Here is a 25,003-nt window from a genome sequence, read left to right as displayed (position 1 = left end):
AAGAATGATGGTGTTAAGCATTGAGCTCTAGTTAATAAACAGCTTCCTGACATAGATATTTGCATTGTCTAAGTGATCCAAAGCCACGTGGAGGGCCATTGAGATCATGACTGATGCTGACCAATTGTGGCAATAGGCAAATTGCAATGAGTCCAGGTCCTTCCTGAGGTAGGTGTTGATTATAGCCATGACCAATCTCTCAAAGCATTTCTTCACTGTAGATGTGAGGGCTACTGGACGATAGTTGTTGAGGCAGCTTGTGCTGTTCTTCTTGGGCACTGGTATAATTTTTCTGGATTTAACAAATTTAGCATGTTTTTAGTCCAGAGGAAGTTCACAGGAATGTTTCCAGGGATGAAAGGGGTTAAATATGAGGAGTGTTTGATGGTTCTGGGGTGTATTCACCGCAGTTTAGAAGAATGATGGAGGATCTGTTGAAACCTATTGAATATTGAAAGGCTTAGATAGAGTGGATGTGGAGAGGATGTTACCAAAAGTGGGGGAGTTTCAGACCGGATTGTACAGCCTGAGAATAAAAGCACATCCATTTAGAACAGAGATGAGGGGGATCTTTGTTAGCCAGTGTTTGCTGTATGGAAGACGAGCTGGATTTTGTTCTTGCCGCAGGCTTGGTCTTGGTGCAGGCTTGTTCTTGTTGACAACATCCAGTCACTGGCAACCTATAGGACATGACACTCAGGAACTTGGTCTATATAATTTTTTTGTGTGACTGTCTGCTTACTGCTATCTTATATGTATTATATGTACCTTGTGCTGTGTGTGATTGTTAGTACTGTGTTTTGCACCTTGACCCAGAGGAATGCTGTTTCATTCGGCTGTATTCATGAGTATGGTCAAATGACAATTAAACTTCAACTTGAACTCCAGCTAAATGAAACATTGTCCCTCTGGAGCCAAGGTGCAAAACACAGTAAGCAAATTCACTGCACATATAGTTACAGACCAGCACATACAATCACAAAATAATATAACACAAGTCCCTGAGTGGTATGGTCTGGATTAGCAGTTGACAGTATCATGTTACTGGCACTATTATAATAAAACAAGCTGTCATACAAATGTGTGAAGGAGCATCAGTAAAAGTGAAAAGTGACCAGTGCAGGATAAGAGTGTGTCTGTGAGTTGGGAAGTGGGTGAGCGAGAGGCAGCAGGACATTCAGACCGGGTATACATGCGTGCAGTGTGCTCAGAAGCCTAACAACCTGGGGGGAAGAAGTTGTTACCCAGCCTGACAGTTCTGGTTCTTAGTCTGTAGTACTGATGGCAGAAGTTGAAAGAGATTGTGAGAAGGATGCAAAGAGTCTTTGACAATGCTGAAGGCACTGTGTATGCAGCATTTCTGATGTATGCCCTGAGACCCTGATGATGTCTTCAGCAGTCCTCGCTATCTGTTGTGATCTGATGCTTTTCATTTCCTATACCAGATCATGATGTAACTGGTCAGGACAATCTTAATGGTACTCCGGTAGAATGTGGTTCTGGGTATATTGTCTTTAGGCCAGAGTTTAAATGGAATTAAATGTGAGGGAGGTGCATTAGGATTTTATTGTCACTCAATGTCCAGCCTAAAACACCAATGAAGGCTCCTTGGGGAAAGTGCAGAGGGTAAATGGTGTCCATAAACTTTGAACCCTGGTACATCCTGGCAAGGTGGAAAATATTGATAGTGGTACAATAGCTTGTTGTGGTTAGAATCTCTTTCTAAAGGTGTACACCTGTCTTGCAGGTAACCACTACACGTGCAGTGGGAACAGTAATCCCACCACCGTTGGTTCGTGGGGGTCAACAGGGGGCCTCAAAGCTTGGATCTCAGCAGAACCCACAGATCGTGATGCCACCATTAGTGAGAGGAGCTCAGGTAAGTGTCTGACTGGGAGGGATGCACAACATCCAAGTCTTACACCATTCAACAGAGAAATGTGTCCAGCAAAATCAGTTTATTATTACTGATATAAGTTGTGAAATTTGTTGTCTTGCAGCAACAGTGGAGTGAAATTACTATAAATTACAATAAGAATGAATACACACACTTTCACTATCACTCATTGGCTCTTTATTAGGTAGTCCTGTATACCTTGTTAATGCAAGTATCTAGTCAGCTAATCATTTGGCAGCAACTCAATACGTAAAAGCACACAGCCATGGTCAAGAGGTTCAACTGTTGATCAGACCAAACATCAGAATGGAGAAGAAATATGATCTAAGTGACTTTGACTATGAATGATTGTTGGTGCCTGATAGGGTGGTTTGAGTATCTCAGAAACTTCTGATCTCCTGGGATTTTCACACACAGCAGTCTCTTAGAGTTTATGGTGAATGGTGTGAGAAACAAAAACAAACATCCAGTTAGTTGGTGTTCTGTGGGTGAAAACACCTTGTTAATGAGTGTGATCTAAGAAGATCAGCCAGAATGTTTCAAGCTGACAGGAAGGTGACAGTAATTCAAATAACCACACATTACAACAGTGGTGTGCAGAAGAGCATCTCTGAATGCACATCAGGTTCCCCTCCTGCACCTAATACAGTGGCCACTGAATGTATATGAATTAAATAGTACAGAAAGAGAGCAAAATAGTGAGGTAGTGTTCATGGACCATTCAGAAATCTGATGGTGGTGGGGAAGAAGCTGTTCCTAAAACATTGAGTGTGTATCTTCAACAACCGGTTTGGCAGATGACAAACTTGAATTTCTATAGTTGTTTGTGGTATATTTCTAAAATGGTTGTCTCTTTTTCAATGGATTACTTCACCACATGTTCAGGAATTAGACCATCCATTTTGTAAACAGCAGGTTACTGAGATGCAAGTAAATTAAGCAACAGTTTTAATAGTTGATTTGCTTAAGAGGGACCATGCAGGAGAGACTACCACTAGTGTTCTGTTACTCTGGTCTCAGTGCTCCATGTCTGCAATGATTTCTGTTAATTAGGTCAATCAATGTAGGATGAAAGTGACCTTATTGAAATATCAAAATTACATCGACTTGTGTAAATCCAGTATCTGCATTAATAGAACTTGATGTAAATGGTATCACTTTCCCCATTCAATGTTCACTGGAACTGGCTTCTGCTCAAAAGTGGTCATCTCCTCAATCAATATTTTTTTTAATGCAGTGTCTGGACATCAAATTTCTTTAAAGGGTCTCTAAATCAATTAATGTGACCCAGGTTGAGTAGCATTGTAAATTATGGCCTCAGAATCAGGTTTAATATAACTGACATGTCATGAAATGTGTTAATTTTTGACAACAGAATAATGCAACACATAATAAAAAAGCTATATATACAAACCCCATTTCCAGAAAAGTTGGGATATTTTCCAAAATGCAATAAAAACAAAAATCTGTGATATGTTAATTCACGTGAACCTTTATTTAACTGACAAAAGTACAAAGAAAAGATTTTCAATAGTTTTGCTGACCAACTTAATTGTATTTTGTAAATATACACAAATTTAGAATTTGATGGCTGCAACACACTCAACAAAAGTTGGGACAGAGTTAAAATAAGTTTGAAAAATGCACAGAATATTCAAGTAACACCGGTTTGGAAGACTCCACATTAAGCAGGCTAATTGGTAGCAGGTGAGGTATCATGACTGGGTATAAAAGAAGCGTCCATCAAAGGCTCAGTCTTTGCAAGCAAGGATGGGTCATGGCTCACCCCTTTGTGCCAAAATTCGTGAGAGAATTGTTAGTCAGTTCAAAAGGAACATTTCCCAACGCAAGACTACAGAGAATTTAGGTCTTTCAACATCTACAGTACATAATATTGTGAAAAGATTCAGAGAATTCAGAGACATCTCAGTGCGTAAAGGGCAAGGTCGGAAACCACTGTTGAATGCGCGTGATCTTCGAGCCCTCAGGCAGCACTGCCTAAGAAGCCGTCATGCTACTGTGACAATTACAGCCACCTGGGCTCGGGAGTACTTCGGAAAACCATTGTCACTTAACACAGTCCGTTGCTGCATCCAGAAATGCAACTTGAAACTGTATTATGCAAGGAGGAAGCCATACATCAACTCTATGCAGAAACGCCGGCGAGTTCTCTGGGCCCGAGCTCATCTCAGATGGACCGAAAGACTGTGGAACCGTGTGCTGTGGTCAGATGAGTCCACATTTCAGCTAGTTTTCGGAAAAAACAGGCATCGAGTTCTCCGTGCCAAAGATGAAAACGACCACCCTGATTGTTATCAGCGAAAGGTGCCAAAGCCAGCATCTGTGATGGTATGGGAGTGCATCAGTGCCCACGGCATGAGTGAGTTGCATGTATGTGAAGGTACCATTGACTCTGAGGCGTATATTAGGATTTTAGAGAGACATATGTTGCCATCAAAGCAACACCTCTTCCCGGGACGTCCATGCTTATTTCAGCAGGACAATGCCAGACCACATTCTGCACGGGCTACAACAGCGTGGCTTTGTAGACACAGAGTGCGTGTGCTTGACTGGCCTGCTGCCAGTCCAGATCTAGCTCCATTGAAAATGTATGGTGCATCATGAAGAGGAGAATCAGACAAAGGAGATCACGGACTGTTGAGCAGCTGAAGTCTTATATTAAGCAAGAATGGACAAAATTTCCAATTGCAAATCTACTACAATTAGTGTCCTCAGTTCCAAAATGATTAAAAAGTGTTATTAAATAGAAAGGTGATGTAACACAATGGTAAACACGTATTTTAAAAATACGTAGTGCGAAAAAGAGAGCAAAAGATAGTGAGGTAGTGTACATGGTTTATTGTCCATTCAGAAATCTGATGGTGGAGGGGAAGAAGCTGTTCCTGGTATGTTGAGTATGTGTCTACGGGCTCATGTATCTCTTTGATGGTTGCAAAGAGAAGAGGGCATCTTCTGGATAATGGGGGTCCTTAACGATGGATGCCACCTTTTTGAGCCATCGCCTTTTGAAGATTTTCTTAATGCTGGGGAGGCTAGTGTCTATGATGGAACTGGCTGAGTTTACAACTTGCTGCAGCTTTTTCTAATCCTGTGCAGTTGCCCCTCCATACCTACATCTTAAACTGTATGTTTGCGGTGTGTGAAATGATCTCAAGAACCTAGAGAGCTGCTGGTGTTGTGATAGCTTCAGTGTTACTATGAAATTCTGAGTGATGTACATAAGGAACTTGCTCAAGTTACTTATGGTTGGGTGTGCATGTGTGACTGCAGTGGGTGGGAGAATAATTGACCCCTCTCTCACATCCCCCCGTTGCTCAGCCCCCCCATCTCTGACCCCTCCATTCCCCAGCTCATCCCACTCCCCATCTCTCACCACTAACCCCCCTCTCCCCAACCCATCTCTCACCACCACCCTCCACCCAACCCCTCTCCCACCCCCCCCCCCCTCACCCCACCGGCTGCACTGTTGTGCAATGTATATTGCAGGAATACTGAATAATCATTCCCTTTTATCTCTGCCTTGCTATCATTTCACTCCCCCCACCCATTCACGCACTCCATCTGTCATTGTCTTATTCTGTTAGCCGATGTCTGTTTCTCAGCAAATCCACACCATCAGACCACACGGCAGCACTGCCCCACCTCCGCTGTTACTGGCTCCCAGGGCATCGGTGCCTAACACTGTACACATCCAGGGCCAGAGGGTTCTACAGCAGGGACTGATCCGTGTGGCCAATGTCCCCAACACCAGCCTGCTCGTCAACATTCCACAGGTAAGCTACTGCTCAAGGGGAACCAGGTCTTCCAGTGGTCAGAGCGGGGTGGATTGGGTTCTTGGGCCGGGGTGGGATGATGTACCATTATAAAAAGCACAAGAATGAATCCAGAAATGTAAAGAAACATAGAAAACATGCAGCACAGTAGAGCCCCTTTTGCCCACAAAGCTGTGCCGAATATGTACTTACTTTAGAAATTACCCAGGGTTACCCATAGCCCTCTATTTTTCTAATTCCCATGTATCTATCAAGGAGTCTCTTAAAAGACTCTATCATATCCACCTCCAATCACTGGAATTTAGGGGAGGGGAAATCTCATTGAAACCTATCAAATGTTGAAATACCTTGATAGAGTGAAAATGGAGAGTGTGTTTCCTATGGTGAAGGAGTCTTAAGGCCAGAGGACATCCTCTCAAAATAGAGGGACGCCCATTTACAGTGGAGATTAGGAATTTCTTTAGCCAGAAAGTGGTGAATCTTTGGAATTCATTGCCACAGGCGGCTGTGGAGGCCAAGTCATTGGGTATATTTAAGGCAGAGATTGGTAGATTCTTGATTAGTTGGGTATGAAGGGTTATGGAAGAAGGCAGGAGATCAGAACTGAGAAAAGAAGGAGTGGAAGGGTTGTGGGCTGAGAGGAAGAGTGAAGTGAAGTGAAGTAGGAGCTGGAATGTATGTGCTGGTTATTTATTCCACTGCGGAAGCTTGAATGTTCTGTGCTTAGGGACATCATTGATGTGTTGTGGAATATACCACAGCCTTCATGGTATCATTAGCTCAAACTAAACAGAATCTGGTACAATAAAGCTTCACAGCATCATTGAGAAACAGGCTTTGTGGCCAAGATGTCCATTATAAGATATAGGAGTAGAATTAGGCCATTTGGCCCATTGAAGTGCTCTGCCATTTCATCATGACTGATCCACTTTTCCTTTTAGCCCCAGTCTCCTGCCTTCTGCCCATATCCCTTCATGCCCTGACCAATCAAGAAACTATCAACCTCTTCCTTAAATATACGTAAAGACAGCCTCCACAGCAGCCTGTGGCAAGCAATTCCACAGATTCACCACTCTCTGGCTAAAGAAATTGCTCTTCATCTCCGTTCTAAAAGGACACCCATCTATTCTGAGGCTGCGTCCTCTGGTCTTAGACTCTCCCACCATAAGAAACATCCTCCACATCCACTCTATCAAGGCTTTTCACCATTTGATAGATATCAATGAGGTCACCCTTCATTCTTCTGAACACTAGTGAATACAGGCCCAAATTAACCTTTAGGGAATCCTCCACAAGGGCTCCCAAGTCCCATTGTGTCTCAGCTTTTTTGTACTTACTCTCTGTTTAGAAAATAGTCAGCCCTTTCATTTCTTCTACCAAAGTGTATGATCATACACTTCCTAATACTGTATTATATCTGCCACTGTTTTACTTTATTACTTTTTTTAGTTGCCTTCTGTTGGTATTTGAAAGCTTCCCCATCCTCTAACTTCCCACCTAATTTTGCTCTGTTATATGCCCTCTCTTTGGCTTTTATGTTAGCTTTGGCTACTCTTGATAGCCATGGTTGTTTCATCGTTTCTTTAGAATACTTCTTCCTCTTTGGGATGTATATATCGTGTGCCTTCCAAATTGATTCCAGAAATTGCTTTCTGCTATCATCCTTGCCAGTGTTCTTTTCCAATCAATTCTGGCCAACTCTTCTCTCATGCCTCTGTAATTCCCTTTACTCTATTGTAATACTGATACATCTGACTTCAGCTTCTCCTCGGATTTCAGGGTGGATTTGATCATATTAACATTTTCCCCTAAATGTTCTTTTAATTTAAGCTCTCGAATCAATTCTGGTTCATTGCACAACATCCAATCTGGAATAGGTGAAACTCCAATAGGCGCAACCACGAGCTGCTCTAAAAAGCCATCTTGTAGGCATTCCCCCTCCTGTACTAACCTGATTTTCCCAATCTACCTGCATGTTGATGTTCCCCATGACTATTGTAACTTTGCCTTTTTGGCATGCATTTGCTAGCTCCCATTGTAATTTGTAGGCATCATCCTTCCTGGTGTTTGGGGGTCTGTATACAACTCTCATCAGGGTCTTTTGAGTCTTGCAGTTCCTCTTGATCAATCTACAATGATTCAACACCTTCCAACCCTCTGTCACCTCTTTCTTATGATTTGATTTCATTTTTTACCAACAGAGCCATACCTCCCACTCTGTCCTCCTGCCTGTCCTTTCGATTCAGTGTGTATCCTTGGACGTTGGGCTCCAAGCAAGAATCTTTCAGCCACGATTCTGTAATGCCTACAACAGCATACCTACCAATCTGCAACTGTGTTAACTGTTGTGAACCCATCTATATGAATCCCACCGTACAGGACAATATCCTTCCATGCCTTGTTTCAGAGTCTGTTTGAATGCCTGGTAGAAGTGGTGACCTTGTGTAAATCCAACACCACCCACTGGCCTGATATCAACCATTCTGATGAGGAAAAAAATCACACATCTTTTTTAAGTATCTCCTACCTGTCATCTTAAACCTATGCCTTGTTTTTGATAACCCTTTTATGGCAAACATATTTTGACTTTCTGATCTTCTGTAATCTAATATACTTTAATCAGCTCATCCCTCAGCCTCTTTTGTCGCACAGAAAATGATCCAGTCTAGCCATTTTCTCCTTATTACAAAGTCCTCCAATCCAGGAAACATCCACACAGATGTGTTGTAAAAAGCTGCAACATATCATGCTATGATTGCAAAGTAAAGCTCCTTGAATTTCAAGTACGTAGTATCATAAACAGGTCACTTAACTCTTCAAACTTATCCTATGGCAGATCATACCTATGGCTCCATTAATCACTCACACCTTGACAACTTTACCTGTGCCAGATATCAAAAGAGTGCCTCCTCCTGCACTAAATAGAGGTTTTCTTTCAGTGCACTTTCACATTGGAATCTCTGAAGATCTTAGCTTCTAGCTTCATGCCCCCTCAACTCACTAATTGAACAAAAATTACTATCAGGCATCATATACTTCCAGTTGAAGATTCTTAATTATAACTTGGAAGACGAAACAGGTTAGGGTTAAGCTGGAGAGAGGATGGGGGAGAGATGGATAGGACCAAGGATATATTGGGTGAGACCAAGTTGCCGTGATGAAAAATTATGGGGAACATTAGAATGAACACATTCTCACGCTTGGTCACAATTACACTCATGCTTGCACTTGTACGCACACAAATGTATAAAAGTTGTGACAAGCCCTGCAGACAATAAATGCTGGCTTTGTTCATGATATCTACCTCCCTGGAATTATTTCATAGTTCTTACGGCAGCTGATGGTTGATAGGACTATATTGGAACTAATTCCAGAAGAAAATATTATACCTTTGTGTTATTTAATGGCAAAGAGCTCTTGTCTGCTTCAATTTACTGCTATTGTCCATTTCTTCCACACAACTAGATTTCTTTAATTGTTTTACAGGCTTCAAATACAATGAAAGCCTCATCTTTGAACTCTGCTCAGTCGAATGCTAGCAGCAATACTGCAGTATCCATTGTTAACTCCAATGAGTCACCGGCCAGCCGACAAGCTGCCGCCAAGCTTGCTCTCCGCAAGCAGCTGGAGAAAACGTTGCTGGAAATTCCACCGCCCAAACCTCCAGCCCCGGAGCTGAACTTCTTACCAAGCGCTGCTAATAATGAGTTTATCTACCTGGTCGGTCTTGAAGAAGTGGTGCATAACCTCCTAGAAACACAAGGTAATGTTGTGGCTTGGGGAGGAAGATTCAAGATTGTTTAATGTTATTTCCAGTACACAAGCGTAAAGGAGAACAAAATAATTTGTTACTTTGGATCTGGTTTTCAGCACAAAATAAGATAAAGAACACAATAGTAATAAAAAACACAGTAGGTATAAATACATAAGATAGCTTCTGTACATAGATTGATTGTCTACATAAAATTACTCTATGACAGGAAATGATAAAATAGTGGTGATTGGGGGTATGATGGGGTGGGTTAGTGGGTGGAGGTGTTGATCAGCCTCACTGCTTAGGGAAAGTGACAGTTTTTGAGTCTGGTGGTCCCAATGTGGATGCTGCATGGCCTCCTCTGATGAGAGGAGCCAGGTTTTGTCGGCCCACAAAAGAGTTATCAAGTTAGTCTGTTGCTCTCTATTACCGCATTCTCTCTCCCTCTCCCCCTCTCCCCTCCTCCTCTCCCCCTCTCTCTCTCCCCCCTCTCTCCCCCTCTCTCTCTCCCCCCTCTCTCCCCCTCTCTCCCCCTCTCTCCCCCCTCTCTCCCCCCTCTCTCTCCCCTCTCTCCCCGTCTCTTCCCCCTCTCTCACCCCCCTCTCTCACCCCCCTCTCTCTCTTCCCCCCCCTCTCTCTATCTATCCCCAAGCTCCCTTTGCTTTTCCACCACTCCTCCACTCTGCTCTCTTCAAAATCTGCTCCAAATGACATTTTGGTACATGTCAAGTACCAAGGCTCTACAATGGATAGTTGAACCTGCCCAATGCATCACTGGCACCAGCCTACCCACCTTCAAGGATACGTACAGGTCCCCCCGCTATTCAAAGGTAGAGCATTCCAATGAAATGATTTGTAAGCCGGAATGTCGTAAAGTGAAGAAGCAATTACCATTTATTTATATGGGGAAAATGTGTGAGCGTTCACAGACCCAAAAAATAACCTACCAAATCATACCAAATAACACATAAAACCTAAAATAACAGTAACATATAGTAAAAGCAGGAATGATCTGATAAATACACAGCATATATAAAGTAGTAATACTTTTATATAATTATTGCAGCACTGTCCACCACAGCGAAAATCTTACACAAGCGCTCTCGGCAGCACTTGCGGCAAAAACACTCGGCACAAGCGCTCTCGGCAGAAGCACTCTTTCCAGTAACCTTTAAGCTATGAAGCTGCCAAATCATACCAAATAACACATAAAAATACTCAGCCTATATAAAGTAGAAATAATGTAGGTACAGTGTAGTTTCACTTACTGGAATCGGGAAGACAGCGAGCATACTGATGATGGTGTGTTAGGCTGAGTGGTGGGAGGTTGGGGTGGTGGGACACTGGGGTGTCATCTCATCATCATCTGTTTCCATCAGGGCAGGCAGGTCACCTTCTATGTCTGCCTGCCTCGATGTCGAAGGTCGAGTTTCGTCGTCTGCTGTGGCTGATGTGGAAAGCTTGAAAAATGACAGTATGCTTGACTGCTTAGCCTCATGCATTTCCCTATCATACAGTTCTTTGTAAGCACTCAAACCATGCTGCAAATATGCCCTAAACCTACGTACCCTTTCAAAATTAAAGTCATACTTTTCTGCAATCATTGCAGCGACGTCAATTGCAGCAAAAATGTCACGCAATTGCTTCATGTTCAGTTCCTGGACGACTTCACTTTCGGGCCATTCGCTACTGCATTCGGTTTCAATTGTTATCCTTTCCTCTTCATAAGCTTTTCATCTGTCAGTTCTTGGTCATGGGATGCCAAAACCTCTTCAACATCATCTTTGTCAACTTCCACAAACCCTTAGCCAAACTCACTATATCCGTACTTCATTCACTACGATCAAAACGCTTTATTATAATCTAGTTTTACGCTAAGTATAACACCCTTACACGCTCTTTTAGGCTTTTCCAATACCTTAGAACTCATCTTGCTAACGGATGCACAAAATAAATCGACATAAAGCACAGATGCTCACAGGCACGTGTTTAAGCAATACTGGCTAGAATGCAGTTCCGGGGGAGGAGCTTGGCTACTCGGCGCGCGCTGCCTTTTTTCATAACAGTGAAAACACCTTCTGTTAGCGAAAACAGGTAACTAATGTAGGCCTTTCGTAACAGCGAGGTGGACACCTGTATACAGAAAGGTGCTGGAAGTGGGACCACAACATTATGAAGGATCCCACCAACCCTGCTTATGGACTGTTTAATAGACAATAGGTGCAGAAGTAGACCATTCGGCCCTTTGAGCCTGCACTGCCATTTTGAGATCATGGCTGATCATCTACTATCAATACCCGGTTCCTGCCTTGTTCCCATATCCCTTGATTCCCCTATCCATAAGATACCTATCTAGCTCCTTCTTGAAAGCATCCAGAGAATTGGCCTCCACTGCCTTCCGAGGCAGTGCATTCCAGACCCCCTCAACTCTCTGGGAGAAGAAGTTTTTCCTTAACTCTGTCCTAAATGACCTACCCCTTATTCTCAAACCATGCCCTCTGGTACTGGACTCTCCCAGTATCTGGAACATATTTCCTGCCTCTATCTTGTCCAATCCCTTAATAATCTTATATGTTTCAATCAGATCCCCTCTCAATCTCCTTAATTCCAGCGTGTACAAGCCCAGTCTCTCTAACCTCTCTGCGTAAGACAGTCCGGACATCCCAGGAATTAACCTTGTGAATCTACGCTGCACTTCCTCTATAGCCAGGATGTCCTTCCTTAACCCTGGAGACCAAAACTGTACACAATACTCCAGGTGTGGTCTCACCAGGGCCCTGTACAAATGCAAAAGGATTTCCTTGCTCTTGTACTCAATTCCCTTTGTAATAAAGGCCAACATTCCATTAGCCTTCTTCACTGCCTGCTGCACTTGCTCATTCACCTTCAGTGACTGATGAACAAGTACTCCTAGATCTCTTTGTATTTCTCCCTTACCTAACTCTACACCATTCAGATAATAATCTGCCTTCCTGTTCTTAGTCCCAAAGTGGATAACCTCACACTTATTCGCATTAAACGTCATCTGCCAAGTATCTGCCCACTCACTCAGCCTATCCAAGTCACCCTGAATTCTCCTAACATCCTCATCACATGTCACACTGCCACCCAGCTTAGTATCATCAGCAAACTTGCTGATGTTATTCTCAATGCCTTCATCTAAATTGTTGACGTAAATCGAAAACAGCTCTGGTCCCAATACCGAGCCCTGTGGCACCCCACTAGTCACCACCTGCCATTCCGAGAAACACCCATTCACCGTTACCCTTTGCTTTCTATCTGCCAACCAGTTTTCTATCCATGTCAATATCTTCCCCCCAATGCCATGAGCTCTGATTTTACCCACCAATCTCCTATGTGGGACCTTATCAAATGCCTTCTGAAAATCGAGGTACATTACATTCACTGGATCTCCCTTGTCTAACTTCCTGGTTACATCCTCGAAAAACTCCAATAGATTAGTCAAGCATGATTTGCCCTTGGTAAATCCATGCTGGCTCGGCCCAGTCCTATCACTGCTATCTAGATATGCCACTATTTCAACTTTAATAATGGACTCTAGCATCTTCCCCGCTACTGATGTTAGGCTGACAGGACGATAGTTCTCTGTTTTCTCCCTCCCTCCTTTCTTAAAAGGTGGGATAACATTAGCCATTCTCCAATCCTCAGGAACTGATCCTGAATCTAAGGAACATTGGAAAATGATTACCAATGCATCCGCAATTTCCAGGGCCACCTCCTTTAGTACCCTAGAATGCAGACCATCTGGACTTGGGGATTTGTCGGCCTTCAGTCCCATCAGTCTACTCATCACCGTTTCCTTCCTAATGTCAATCTGTTTCATTTCCTCTGTTACCCTATGTCCTTGGCCCATCCATACATCTGGGAGATTGCTTGTGTCTTCCCTTGTGAAGACAGATCTAAAGTACTTATTAAATTCTTCTGACATTTCTCTGTTTCCCATAACAATTTCACCCAATTCATTCTTCAAGGGCCCAACATTGTTCTTAACTATCTTCTTTCTCTTCACATACTTAAAAAAGTTTTTGCTACCCTCCTTTATATTCCTGGCTAGCTTGCGTTCGTACCTCATTTTTTTCTCCCCGTATTGCCTTTTTAGTTAAGTTCTGTTGTTCCTTAAAATTTTTCCCAATCATCTGTCCTCCCACTCACCTTAGCTCTGTCATACTTCCTTTTTTTTAATGCTATGCAATCTCTGTCAACCACTGTGGCCCCTTCCCCCCTTTGAATCCTTCCTTCTCCAGGGGATGAACTGATTTTGCACCTTGTGCATTATTCCCAAGAATACCTGCCATTGCTGTTCCACTGTCTTTTCTGCTAGGATATCCGTCCAGTTAACTTTGGCCAGCTCCTCCCTCATGGCTCCATAGTCTCCTCTGTTCAACTGCAACACTGACACCTCCGATCTGCCCTTATCCTTCTCAAATTGCAGATAAAAACTTATCATATTATGGTCACTACCTCCTAATGGCTCCTTTACTTCAAGATCGCTTATCAAATCGTGTTAATTACATAAGACTACTGGTCGGCTGTTGTACAAGCTGTTCCAAGAATGCATCCCGTAGGCACTCTACAAACTCCCTTTCCTGGGGTCCAGCACCAACCTGATACTCCCAATTCACCTGCATGTTGAAATCCCCCATAACTACTGTGACATTATCTTTGCCACATGCCAATGTTAACTCCCTATTCAACTTGCACCCAATATCCATGCTACTGTTTGGTGGCCTGTAGACAACACCCATTAGGGTCTTTTTGCCCTTACTGTTCCTCAGTTCTATCCACACAGACTCTACTTCTCCTGATCCTATGTCCCCCCCTTGCAAAGGACTGAATCATTCCTCATCAACAGGGCCACCCCACCCCCTCTGCCCACATTTCTGTCCCTACGATAGCACGTATACCCTTGTACATTCATTTCCCAGGTCTGATCTCCCTGCAGCCATGTCTCCGTTATCCCAACAATATCATAGTTACCCATTCACACCTGAGCTTCAAGCTCATCCACCTTATTTCTGACACTTAGTGCATTCAGATATAGAATTTTTAGCCCATTTCTCCTCTCTCTGTTTAAATCGCTGCCTATTGTGCTTAACCCAGCTCCCCGAGCTCCCATCGGGCTATATGCCCCTTGAATTTTGTTGTCCTTCCTAAATTTACTTATTCTTTCTGCACATTTAACTCCATGTTCCGTCAGACCATCCCTCTGTACGTGTCCTCCTTATCACTTGTTCCGCCTCACCTTTTCTCTACTACACACTTAATATTCCAGAACCGTGTAGTCCCCACCTATCCTTTATTCTTCATCTCGCTATCCTCTCTCGCATTCTGGATCCCTGCCCCCTACAAATTTAGTTTAAACCCCCCCCTCCCCCGAGAAGCACTTGCGAACTTTCCTGCAAAAATGTTAGAACTGCTTCAGTTCAGGTGTAAACCGTCCCGTCGGAACAGATCCCACCTTCCCTGGAACAAAGCCCAATTATCTAAAAACCTGAAGCCCTCCCTCCTGCACCATCCTCTCAGCCACGTATTAATCTGTATAATCCTTCTGTTCCTTGCCTCACTCGCACGTGGCACAGGTAACAATCCTGAGATTGTTACCCTGGAGGTCCTTCCCTTCAGCTTCGCACCTAACTCCCTGAACTCACTACGCAGGACCCCCTCACTCATCCTACCCACGTCGTTGGTCCCTACATGGACCACAACATCTGGGTTCTTGCCCTCCCTCTCAAGAATAACCTGCACCCGATCTGAGATGTCCCGCTCCCATCAGAGAGGAAGCTGTGCAGCATCTGTGCCAGGACCCAGACTCAAAGACAGTTACTTTCCCCAAGCAGATTAATATCCACTAACACACCCCCAATCATCACTACTTTAGCATTTCCTGTCAAATCACTTTATATACAGACACTCCTGTACCTCGTGTTACTTTATGAACATACAATCAATCTATGTATATATATTATCTTACATATTTGTATTTTTATTATTGTGGTCCTTATCTTTTTGTTTTTTTTGTAGTGCATCAAATCCAGAGTAACGATAATTTTGTTCTCCATTACACTCGTATACTGGAAATGGCATTAAACAATTTTGAAGAAGCTGTAACACTTGATCCTCTGCTTCTCTGCAGCATTCCAATGTATCATTGTTCAAAATTAATTTATTATCAAAGTATACAAACACCACCATATACAATCCTAAGATTCATTTTCTTATGGGCATTCAAAGTAAATACATAGAAACACAATAGGATTAATTAAACACACACTCAGCAATGACAGACAATGTGCAAAAGACAACAACCTGCAAATACAAAAGAAAAGGAAAATAATAATAATAAGCAATAAATATTGAGAACATGAGATGAATAATCCTTGAAAGTGAGTCTGTTGGTTGTGGGAAAGCTTCATTGTTGTGACTGAAGTTATCCCCTCTAGTTCAAGACCCTGATGGTTGTGGGGTAATGACTGTTCCTGAACCTGGTGGTGTGGGTCCTGAGTCTCCTGTACCTCTTTCCCGATGGCAGCAGTGAGAAGAGAGCATGGCCTGTGTGGTGGGGGTTCTTGATGCTTTCCTGCAACAGCGCTCTGTGTGTCACTGAGCTGCACATAGGGCTGCTTGTGTTATCATGAAAAAAGTACTGCAGTTAATGGCACTGTGGATGAAGCAGTGCTGTGGACCTCTGCTCCATGGCCTTGCTCTGAAGTGGTGTGGGTCAGAGGTGGTAGAACCTATGGGTCTGCCCCTAGGTCACAGCTTAAGGTGGAATATCTCAGGTATTCAGAGAAATCTTAGAGGTGGTTAATGCAGACAAATAATTCATGAAAGCATTATTTAAAGTGCATTGCCCTTCTGTTTATTACTTTAAAACATGTTTAACTGTGAAAGTGGGATGAAGACCATAAGGCACACACAAAATGCTGGAGGTACTCAGCAGTCCAGGCAGCATCTATGGAAAAGAGTGCAGTCAACGTTTTGGGCTAAGATTCTCTCCATAACCCTTGATGTTCTTACTACTCAAGAACTGTCAACTTCTGCTTGAAATATACTCAATGATTTGGCCTCCACAGCTATCTGTGACAGTGAATTCCACAGATTCACAGCCCTCTTCGATTGTGAGAGACAATATAAGATCTACAGAGCAGAATGTTGAGTCCATCTGGGTAGAGATTAAGAATAGTAAAGGGAAAAAAAATCAATGGGGGAGTTGTCTATAGGCCACCAAATAAAAATACTGCAATGGCAGAGGTGATTAACGGAGAAGTAACTGAGGCTTGTAAGAACGGAACGGGAGTTGTCATGGGGAATTTTAACTTCCACATAGATTGGGTGAATCAGGTTGGTCAAGGAAGTCTTGAGGAGGACTTCATAGAATGCATCCGTGATAGAAACATAGAAAATAGGTGCAGGAGTAGGCCATTCAGCCCTTTGAGCCTGCTCCGCCATTCAGTATGATTATGGCTGATCATCCAACTCAGAACCCTGTACCTGCCTTCTCTCCATACCCCCGATCCCTTTAGCCACTATGGCCATATCTAACTCCCTCTTAAATATAGCCAATGAACCGGCCTCAACTGTTTCCTGTGGCAGAGAATTCCACAGATTCACCACTCTCTGTGTGAAGAAGTTTCTCCTCATCTCGGTCCTAAAAGGCTTCCCCTTTATCCTTAAACTGTGACCCCTCGTTCTGGACTTCCCCAACATCGGGAACAATCTTCCTGCATCTAGCCTGTCCAATCCCTTTAGAATTTTATACGTTTCAATAAGATCCCCCCTCAATCTTCTAAATTCCAGCAAGTATAAGCCCAGTCGATCCAGTCTTTCTTCATATGAAAGTCCTGCCATCCCAGGAATCAATCTGGTGAACCTTCTTTATACTCCCTCTATGGCAAGAATGTCTGATGGCTTTCTTAAGTAGCATGTTAGTGAACCTACAAGGGAAAATGCTATTTTAGATCTAGTCCTGTGCAATGAGACAGGCAAGATTAACCATCTTGTAATCAAGGATCCTCTTGCAAAGAGTGATCATAGTGTGATTGAATTTTGCATACAAAAGGCAGATGAAATAGTTAGATCTGAAACTAGTGTATTATGCTTGAACAAGGGAGACTACAAAATGGTTGAGGGAGGAATTGGCTAATGTGGATTGGGACCACAGGCTATTTGGTAGGACAGTTGAGGAACAGTGGAATACTTTGAAAGAGATTTTTCACAGTGCTCAACAAAAGTATATTCCAGTCAAAAGTAAGGACAGTAAGTGTGGGGAGAGCCAGCCTTGGATAACTAAGGAAGTAAAAGGTGGTATCAAATTAAAAGCTCGTGTACAAAGTCGCAAAGAGTACTGGAGGATTGGGTAAACTTTAAAAAGCGACGAAGAACAACTAAACAAATAAGGAAAGGGAAGATAGAGTATGAAAGTAAATTAGCACAAAATATAAAAACAGATAGCAAAAGTTTATATAAATATATAAAGCTGAAGAGGGTGGCTAAAATCAACATAGGTCCCTTGGAAGACAAGATGGGGAAATTAATATTTGGTGATAAGGAAATGGCTGAGGCACTGAATGACTATTTTATGTCGGTCTTCATGGTGAACACATCTAATATGCCAAAGAATGATGTTATGGATGAAGTAGGAGGTGAGGACCTTGATAAAATCACTGTCACTAAAGAGATAATGATGAGCAAACTAGAAGGCCTGAGGGTAGATAAGTCCGCTGGTCCTGATGGGATGCATCCCAGGGTGCTGAGAGAATTGGCGGAGGTTATAGTAGACGCGTTGGTAATCATTTATCAAAACTCTATAGACTCTGGGCAGGTCCCAGCATATTGGAAGGCAGCAAATGTCATGCCAGTTTTTTAAAAAAGGATGTAGGCAAAAGACGGGCAACTATAAGCCAGTTAGCTTAACGTCTATAGTTGGGAAAATGCTTGAAGCTGTCATTAAGGAAGAAATAGTGAAACATTTAGAAAGGAGTGGTTCCATTAAACAGACCAGCATGGATTCATAAAGGGCAAGTCCTGTTTGCCAAACTTACTAGAGTTCTTTGAGGACGTAATGAGTGCAGTGGATAGAGGGGAACAGGTGAATGTCGTATACTTAGATTTCCAGAAGGCATTCTATAAGGTGCCACATAAGAGACTTATAAATAAGATACGGATGCATGGAGTCAGAGGAAGTGTATTGGCATGGATAGTGGATTGGTTAACCAATAGAAGGCAGAGAGTTTGTATAAATGGGTGTTTCTCCGGTTGGCAGCCAGTGGTGAGTAGGGTGCTGCAGGGGCCGGTGCTGTTTACCATTTACATTGATGATTTGGAAGAGGGAACTGAGTGTAGCGTAGCAAAATTTGCTGATGACACTAAACTGAGTGGAAAAGCAAATTGTACAGAGGATGTGGAGAGTCTGCAGAGGGATATAGATAGGTTAAGTGAGTGGGCTAAGGTGTGGCAGATGGAATACCACGATGGTAAATGCGAGATCATCCACTTTGGAAGGGATAATAGAAGAGCAGGTTATTATTTAAATGGTGAAAGATTGCAGTGTGCTGTTGTGCAGAGGGACTTGGGAGTGCTTGTTCATGAATCATAAAAAGTTGGCTTGCAGGTACAACAGGCTATTAAGAAGGCAAACAGAATGTTTGCTAGAGGGATTGAATTTAAGAGCAGGGAGGTCATGCTGCAACTATACAGGGTACTGGAGTACTGTGTGCAGTTCTGGTCTCCACACATGAGGAAGGATATGCTGGCTTTGGAGGCAGTGCAGAGGAGGTTCACCAGGTTGATTCCAGAGATGAAAGGGTTAACCTATGAGGAGAGATTGAGTCGCCTGGGACTATACTCTCTGGAATTCAGAAGAATGAGAGGGATCTTATAGAAACATACAACACTTTGAAAGGGATAGATAAGATAGTAGGAAAGTTGTTTCCATTGGTAGGTGGGACTAGAAGTAGGGGACATTGCCCCAAGATTCAGGGGAGAATATTTAGGACGGAGATGAGGGGAAACTGTTTTTCCCAGAGAGTGATGAATCTGTGGAATTCTCTGCCCAGGGAAGCAGTTGAGGCTTCTTCATTAAATATGTTTAAGATACTGTTAGATGGATTTTTACATAGTAGGGGAATTAAGGGTTGTGGGGAAAAGGCAGGTAGACGGAGCTGAGTTTACGGACAGATCAGCCATGATCTTATTGAATGGCGGAGCAGGCTCGATGGGCCGGATGACCTACTCCTGCTCCTATTCCTTATGTTCTTATGTAAAGGAATTCCTCCTCATCTCTGTTCTGAAGGCTCTGCCCCTGATCAAGAACTGTCCTATTAATGAAAACAAGACATGAGTTGAACAGATGTGACAGATCACTGTAAAAATTTACCTAACTTTGAATGTTTTGGCTTTGAGATCAGCTTGCTACAATCACATTATTGTTACATACAGACAGGCTGCTGGACTTTGACATCATACCCAGATTATATGAGCTGACGTGTTCCCAACAGGGTCTTTGTATTTCCTCCTCAGTACATTTCAGTTCCGGAGTAAGTACTTCACTTCCCTGGTGATCTTGATTTCCACCGAGCTTCTGACATCAGTGCTGTAAGTTCTAAGGTTCAGAAAGTTCAAAAGTAAATTTATTATCGAAATACATATACCATTTAAAACCTTGAATTGGAGGACATGGATGTAACTATTTATTTACGCCAATCCTTGAATGTAAGTTGTAACTATCAAAGGCTGTCCTTGATAAACCATGTTTCTGTAAAGCTTCATGCCCAATACATAACCATTGTATTGAGACAGAGGGGTGGGTGAGGGAGGGTGGGGTATACTGGATTCACTTTGTGTTTATCTACCCACAGGTAAAGCCTCAGCACAGGCGATGGTTCAAGAACCATACGCCTGCTCTCAATGTAAAACTGACTTTACCTGTCGCTGGAGGCAAGGGAAGACTGGGACGATCATGTGTGAGCAATGTGTGACGTCCAACCAGAAGAAGGCATTGAAAGCTGAACATACTAACCGTCTGAAAGCAGCATTTGTGAAGGCTCTTCAGCAAGAACAGGTGAGCTGCTGAAAAGTACAAACACACCTGGGTTTGTTCAAGACATCCTTCAGGTGTTGACAATCTTGAGCTACACACACAAAATGTTGGAGGAAATCAGCAGGTCAGAGTTCAAAGTAAATTTATTATCAAAGTAGATATATCATCAACATACATCACCCTGAGAATCATTTTCTTGTGGGCATTCACAGTAAATACAAGAAACACAATAGAATCAATGAAAGACCTCATCCAAGAAGACAGACAAATGTGCAAAAGACAGCAAATTGCAAATATGAAATATAATATATGATTATTGGAGTGGAATAAGTGAGCAATAAATATCAAGAACATGAGACATAAAGTCCTTGAAATCTAGTCCATTGGTTGTTGGAACTGTTCAGTGATAGGGTGAGTGAAGTTATTCCTACAGGTTCAGGAGCCTGATGGTTGAGGGGTAATAACTGTTACCAAGCCTGATGGGAGCAGTGAGAAGATGACATGGCCTTGGATGGTGGAGTTCCTCGATGATGGATGCTGAACAGAAACAGATCCTTACCCTTAACAATAACAGTGCATAGTTCCCTGAAGGTGGAGTCTCATGTAGATAGGGTGGTGAAGAAGGCTTTTGGAACGCTGGCCTTTATAAATCAGAGCATTGAGTACAGAAGTTGGGATGTAATGTTAAAATTGTACAAGGCATTGGTAAGGCCAAATTTGGAATATTGTGTACAGTTCTGGTCACCGAATTATAGGAAAGATATCAATAAATTAGAGAGAGTGCAGAGACGATTTACTAGGATGTTACCAGGGTTTCAGCACTTAAGTTACAGAGAAAGGTTGAACAAGTTAGGTCTCTATTCATTGGAGCGTAGAAGGTTGAGGGGGGATTTGATCGAGGTATTTAAAATGTTGAGAGGGATAGATAGAGTTGACGTGAATAGGCTGTTTCCATTGAGAGTAGGGGAGATTCAAACGAGAGGACATGATTTGAGAGTTAGGGGGCAAAAGTTTAAGGGAAACACGAGGGGGTATTTCTTTACTCAGAGAGTGATAGCTGTGTGGAATGAGCTTCCTGTAGAAGTAGTAGAGGCCAGATCAGTTGTGTCATTTAAGGTAAAATTGGATAGGTATATGGATAGGAAAGGAGTGGAGGGTTATGGGCTGAGTGCGGGTAGGTGGGACTAGGTGAGATTAAGAGTTCGGCACGGACTAGGAGGGCCGGAATGGCCTGTTTCCGTGCTGTGATTGTTATATGGTTATATGGTTACCCTTCTATCGAAGGGAATAACCTGGCGACCTTTTGGGCTAAGACCTTTCATCAGGACAAACCCATCATCAAACTTGTTCCTTTACCTCCCTCATCTTATGAAGCATCATTCCTGTTACTGTGTGCTGAACAGTTCTCTTGTACAACAAGATGGCTGTTGACTTCACAATCTACTCCAATACGATCTTGCACCTTATCTGCAGTGCACGCTTTCATAATCATAGAGCACTACAGCACAGAAACCGGTCCTTCAGCCCATCTAGTCTGTGCTGAACCATTAATCTACATAGATCCATCAACCTGCTCCTGAACCATAGTCCTCCATTCCCCTTCCATAAATTTACCAATCCAAATTTATCTTAAATGTTGAAATTGGTCCCTCATCCATCAGTTGCACTGTCAGCTTGTTCCACATTCTTACCACCCTCCCTGAGTGGTTCCCCCTCATGTTCCTCTTAACCCTTTCACCCTTAACCCATGACCTCTAATAGACTGACTGTTTATTAGATCTGATGATAGGTCTCTGGCCTGAAATGTTGGCTCTGTTTTTAGTTTAGATTTCTGTAGTGGGGAGGGAGGATTAGTGGGGATAAGCTCCCACTACGTATCAAATCCTCCCAATAGAGTGTGCCTCAAATATTTCTGATTACAGAGGGCCAGTTCCTGGCCTTCACATGTGCCTTAGCTATTAAGCCCAGCAGAACCATTTCTACTGAAAGGAGAACCTTAATGCCAGACACTTCGAGCAGATGCTGCTCAGCAGCTGTGATTAGCAACTCATCCAAAGAGAAGGGAAACTGATCTCAGACCCCTGCTGCCTTGCAGCTATACCCATTCATTGGGGAAGGCTTCAGGACTAAATTGCAAGGAAAAATCCAGAGCTGGGGTCCCTAAGGCAAACATCGAGTTCAACCCTGACTGACAGCTCCTGTGACACAGCTGGTGCCAAACTGTATCAGTATGCCGTTTCTTTGGATTCATCAGCTATGTGGAGAGAGGGACCTGCTGTATGGGCAAAAGCTTGCTCTCCATATAATACTACTCTGGTGTGTTAATCACATAGATAGCTAGAACACAACATCCATGGTCGACCCTGATCAACAGATCATTTAGATTTCCACCATCTATGTTTTTTTTTGATTTTCACGTATTTTAATTTTCCTTGTTACAACTTCTGACTTGAGTCACATGTTAGTTAGCACTTTCTCTTTCTGTGGAGGAAAAGAATAGAAGTTTTTGCAGAAATGAACTCAGTTCAGGAAGAGCTAAATCTTCAGTCTGGAGAACTATTAGCAGAGGAGGAAGGAGAAATTGTTCTACAGCATTGAGACTGGTAACATCCCTGTAGCTTTAGCTGAAAGATGTGTAGAAAGGACAGACAATGTATTTTACTTTGCAGGAGATTGAACAACGGATACTTCAACAGACACCTTCCACTGTACAAAGCAAGCAGGACTCTACAGTACAGCACCATTCGTTGAAACAGGTATGGAAGGCAAGTAGTATTTATAAATTAACCTTTGAAACCACTGACTGAATCATCACGAGTCACACCACCTTCTCCTCTGCTTCTCTGACCATTCTGTTTGGCTTGATGAATCAACCCAGATCCACATCTTGTCTGGGTTGAAACTAAGGTGAATCAGGGACTCATCAACGTCATCCCCCCCTCTCCTGAGAAGCACATTGGAAAATTTCAGTCACAGGGATAACGTGTGAATTCCTTAGATGCAGCAGAAGGAATTGAACCCATTGTGCAAACCACTACTACTGTACCACCTTAGGGTATTACAATTCCCCCATAACGTCCATAAATCCATTCACCTTTAACATACTCAGCTTCTGGACCTCCGTCTTACTAAGAAATTTAACTTCCCCACCCCCAAAATTTCTCCTGTAAACCCCTGAATGGTTGCCCTTTTGAAAATATGACCACTAGTTCTAAGCACCCAGGCCAGGAAAACATCATCCCTGCATCCAGCTTTTCTACACCTGTGAGATTTTTGTCTTTCAACATGACCCCCTCCCTTCTAAATGCTGGAGGATATTAGTCTGATCATCACAGAACAATCCCACCACGCCTGCAGCAGCTGGTCTGGTGAATCTTCATTGGACTCCCTATATCCTTTCCTGAGTAGTGAGACTAGATCTGTATAGGTTAACTCTCTGCGTTATTGTGGGGGTGAGAGCAGAGTACTTCAACGAGGTTACTCACAGGTCGGCGAAGCTTGTATAAAAGGAGAGCTTCGCAGGCGTTTGGACATTCTGGAGACCCATTTAGTGGAGGGAGCAGAGCAAACAAAAGCACAGAAGGGACGAACCATATAACAATTACAGCATGGAAACAGGCCATCTCGGCCCTTCTAGTCCGTGCCGACGCTTACTCTCACAGGACAACCATTGCTGGGAGTGGGCCAGTGGTGAGAATAGGAACATCAGGCTTCAACGTGAAGAGGCTGAAGGTAAAGGAAACAGGCTTGAAGGGTTAGTTTTTCCTTTTGTTATTACTGATTTGGTCTTGGTTGCCCATTGTACAGTGCAGGCACGATGGCAGTGGAATGCTCCTCCTAAAGGATGTGGGAATTCATGGATCCTGATGGTCTCCCTGATGACGACACCTACAGGAAGTGCAGCCAACTTCAGCTCCTGAAAGAAGGCAGTAAGGAGCCGGAGCTGGATGCACAATGGATCATCCAGGAGGCAGAGCAATTGATAAGATACATCCAGAGTGCAGAATTCAGGAAGTAGATGGGTGAACACTGAGCGAGGTAGAGGGAGAAAGAAGTTAGCCCAGGATCCCTCTTTGGCCATTCCCCTGAACAACAGCTATACCCCTTCTAGATACTGCTGTGGGGATGACCTACCTAGGCAAGGCAGCAGCCAGACCAATAACACTGTGGTCAGCTGTGAGCCTCAGAAGGTTAGGGTGAAGTCAGGTGGAGAAATAGTCATAGGGGATGCAATAGTTAGGGGGACAGATGGGAGATACTACAGCAGCAAAAGAGACACAGGATAGTGTGTTGCTTCCCGGGTGCTAAGGTCTTGGATGTCTCAGCGATTGTAGAATATTCTTGAAGGGGAAGGTGAGCAGCTGGAAGTTGTACAGGCAGAAGTCGTGGTACACATTGACATCGCAGGAGAGGGATAAAGGTCCTGTAGAGTAAGTTTAGAGAGTTAGGAAGGAGGCTGAAGAGCAGGACCTCCAAGGTGTTAATCACCGGATTACTCT

General features: G+C 43.2%; 1 protein-coding gene across 14 annotated transcripts in view; it reads left to right on the top strand.

The window, feature by feature from the left end:
* The window catches only part of gatad2ab (GATA zinc finger domain containing 2Ab), a 219,679-nt gene that overhangs the window by 183,659 nt on the left and 11,017 nt on the right, over positions 1–25,003 (top strand). For 8 of the 14 annotated variants that reach the window (XM_073068099.1, XM_073068104.1, XM_073068102.1 and 5 more), the window contains 5 exons: positions 1,748–1,879; positions 5,503–5,691; positions 9,178–9,454; positions 20,323–20,525; positions 23,174–23,269. In XM_073068099.1, the coding sequence (XP_072924200.1) occupies positions 1,748–1,879; positions 5,503–5,691; positions 9,178–9,454; positions 20,323–20,525; positions 23,174–23,269 (897 nt within the window). The remainder of the gene's footprint in view (positions 1–1,747; positions 1,880–5,502; positions 5,692–9,177; positions 9,455–20,322; positions 20,526–23,173; positions 23,270–25,003) is intronic. The other 6 variants (XM_073068113.1, XM_073068112.1, XM_073068111.1 and 3 more) reach the window with 3 other exon arrangements.

The sequence above is a fragment of the Hemitrygon akajei genome, chromosome 16 (assembly GCF_048418815.1).
Source record: "Hemitrygon akajei chromosome 16, sHemAka1.3, whole genome shotgun sequence".
NCBI lineage: Eukaryota > Metazoa > Chordata > Chondrichthyes > Myliobatiformes > Dasyatidae > Hemitrygon > Hemitrygon akajei.
Note: the sequence above shows the minus strand (reverse complement) of the source record. Positions and strands in the feature narration are given on the sequence as shown.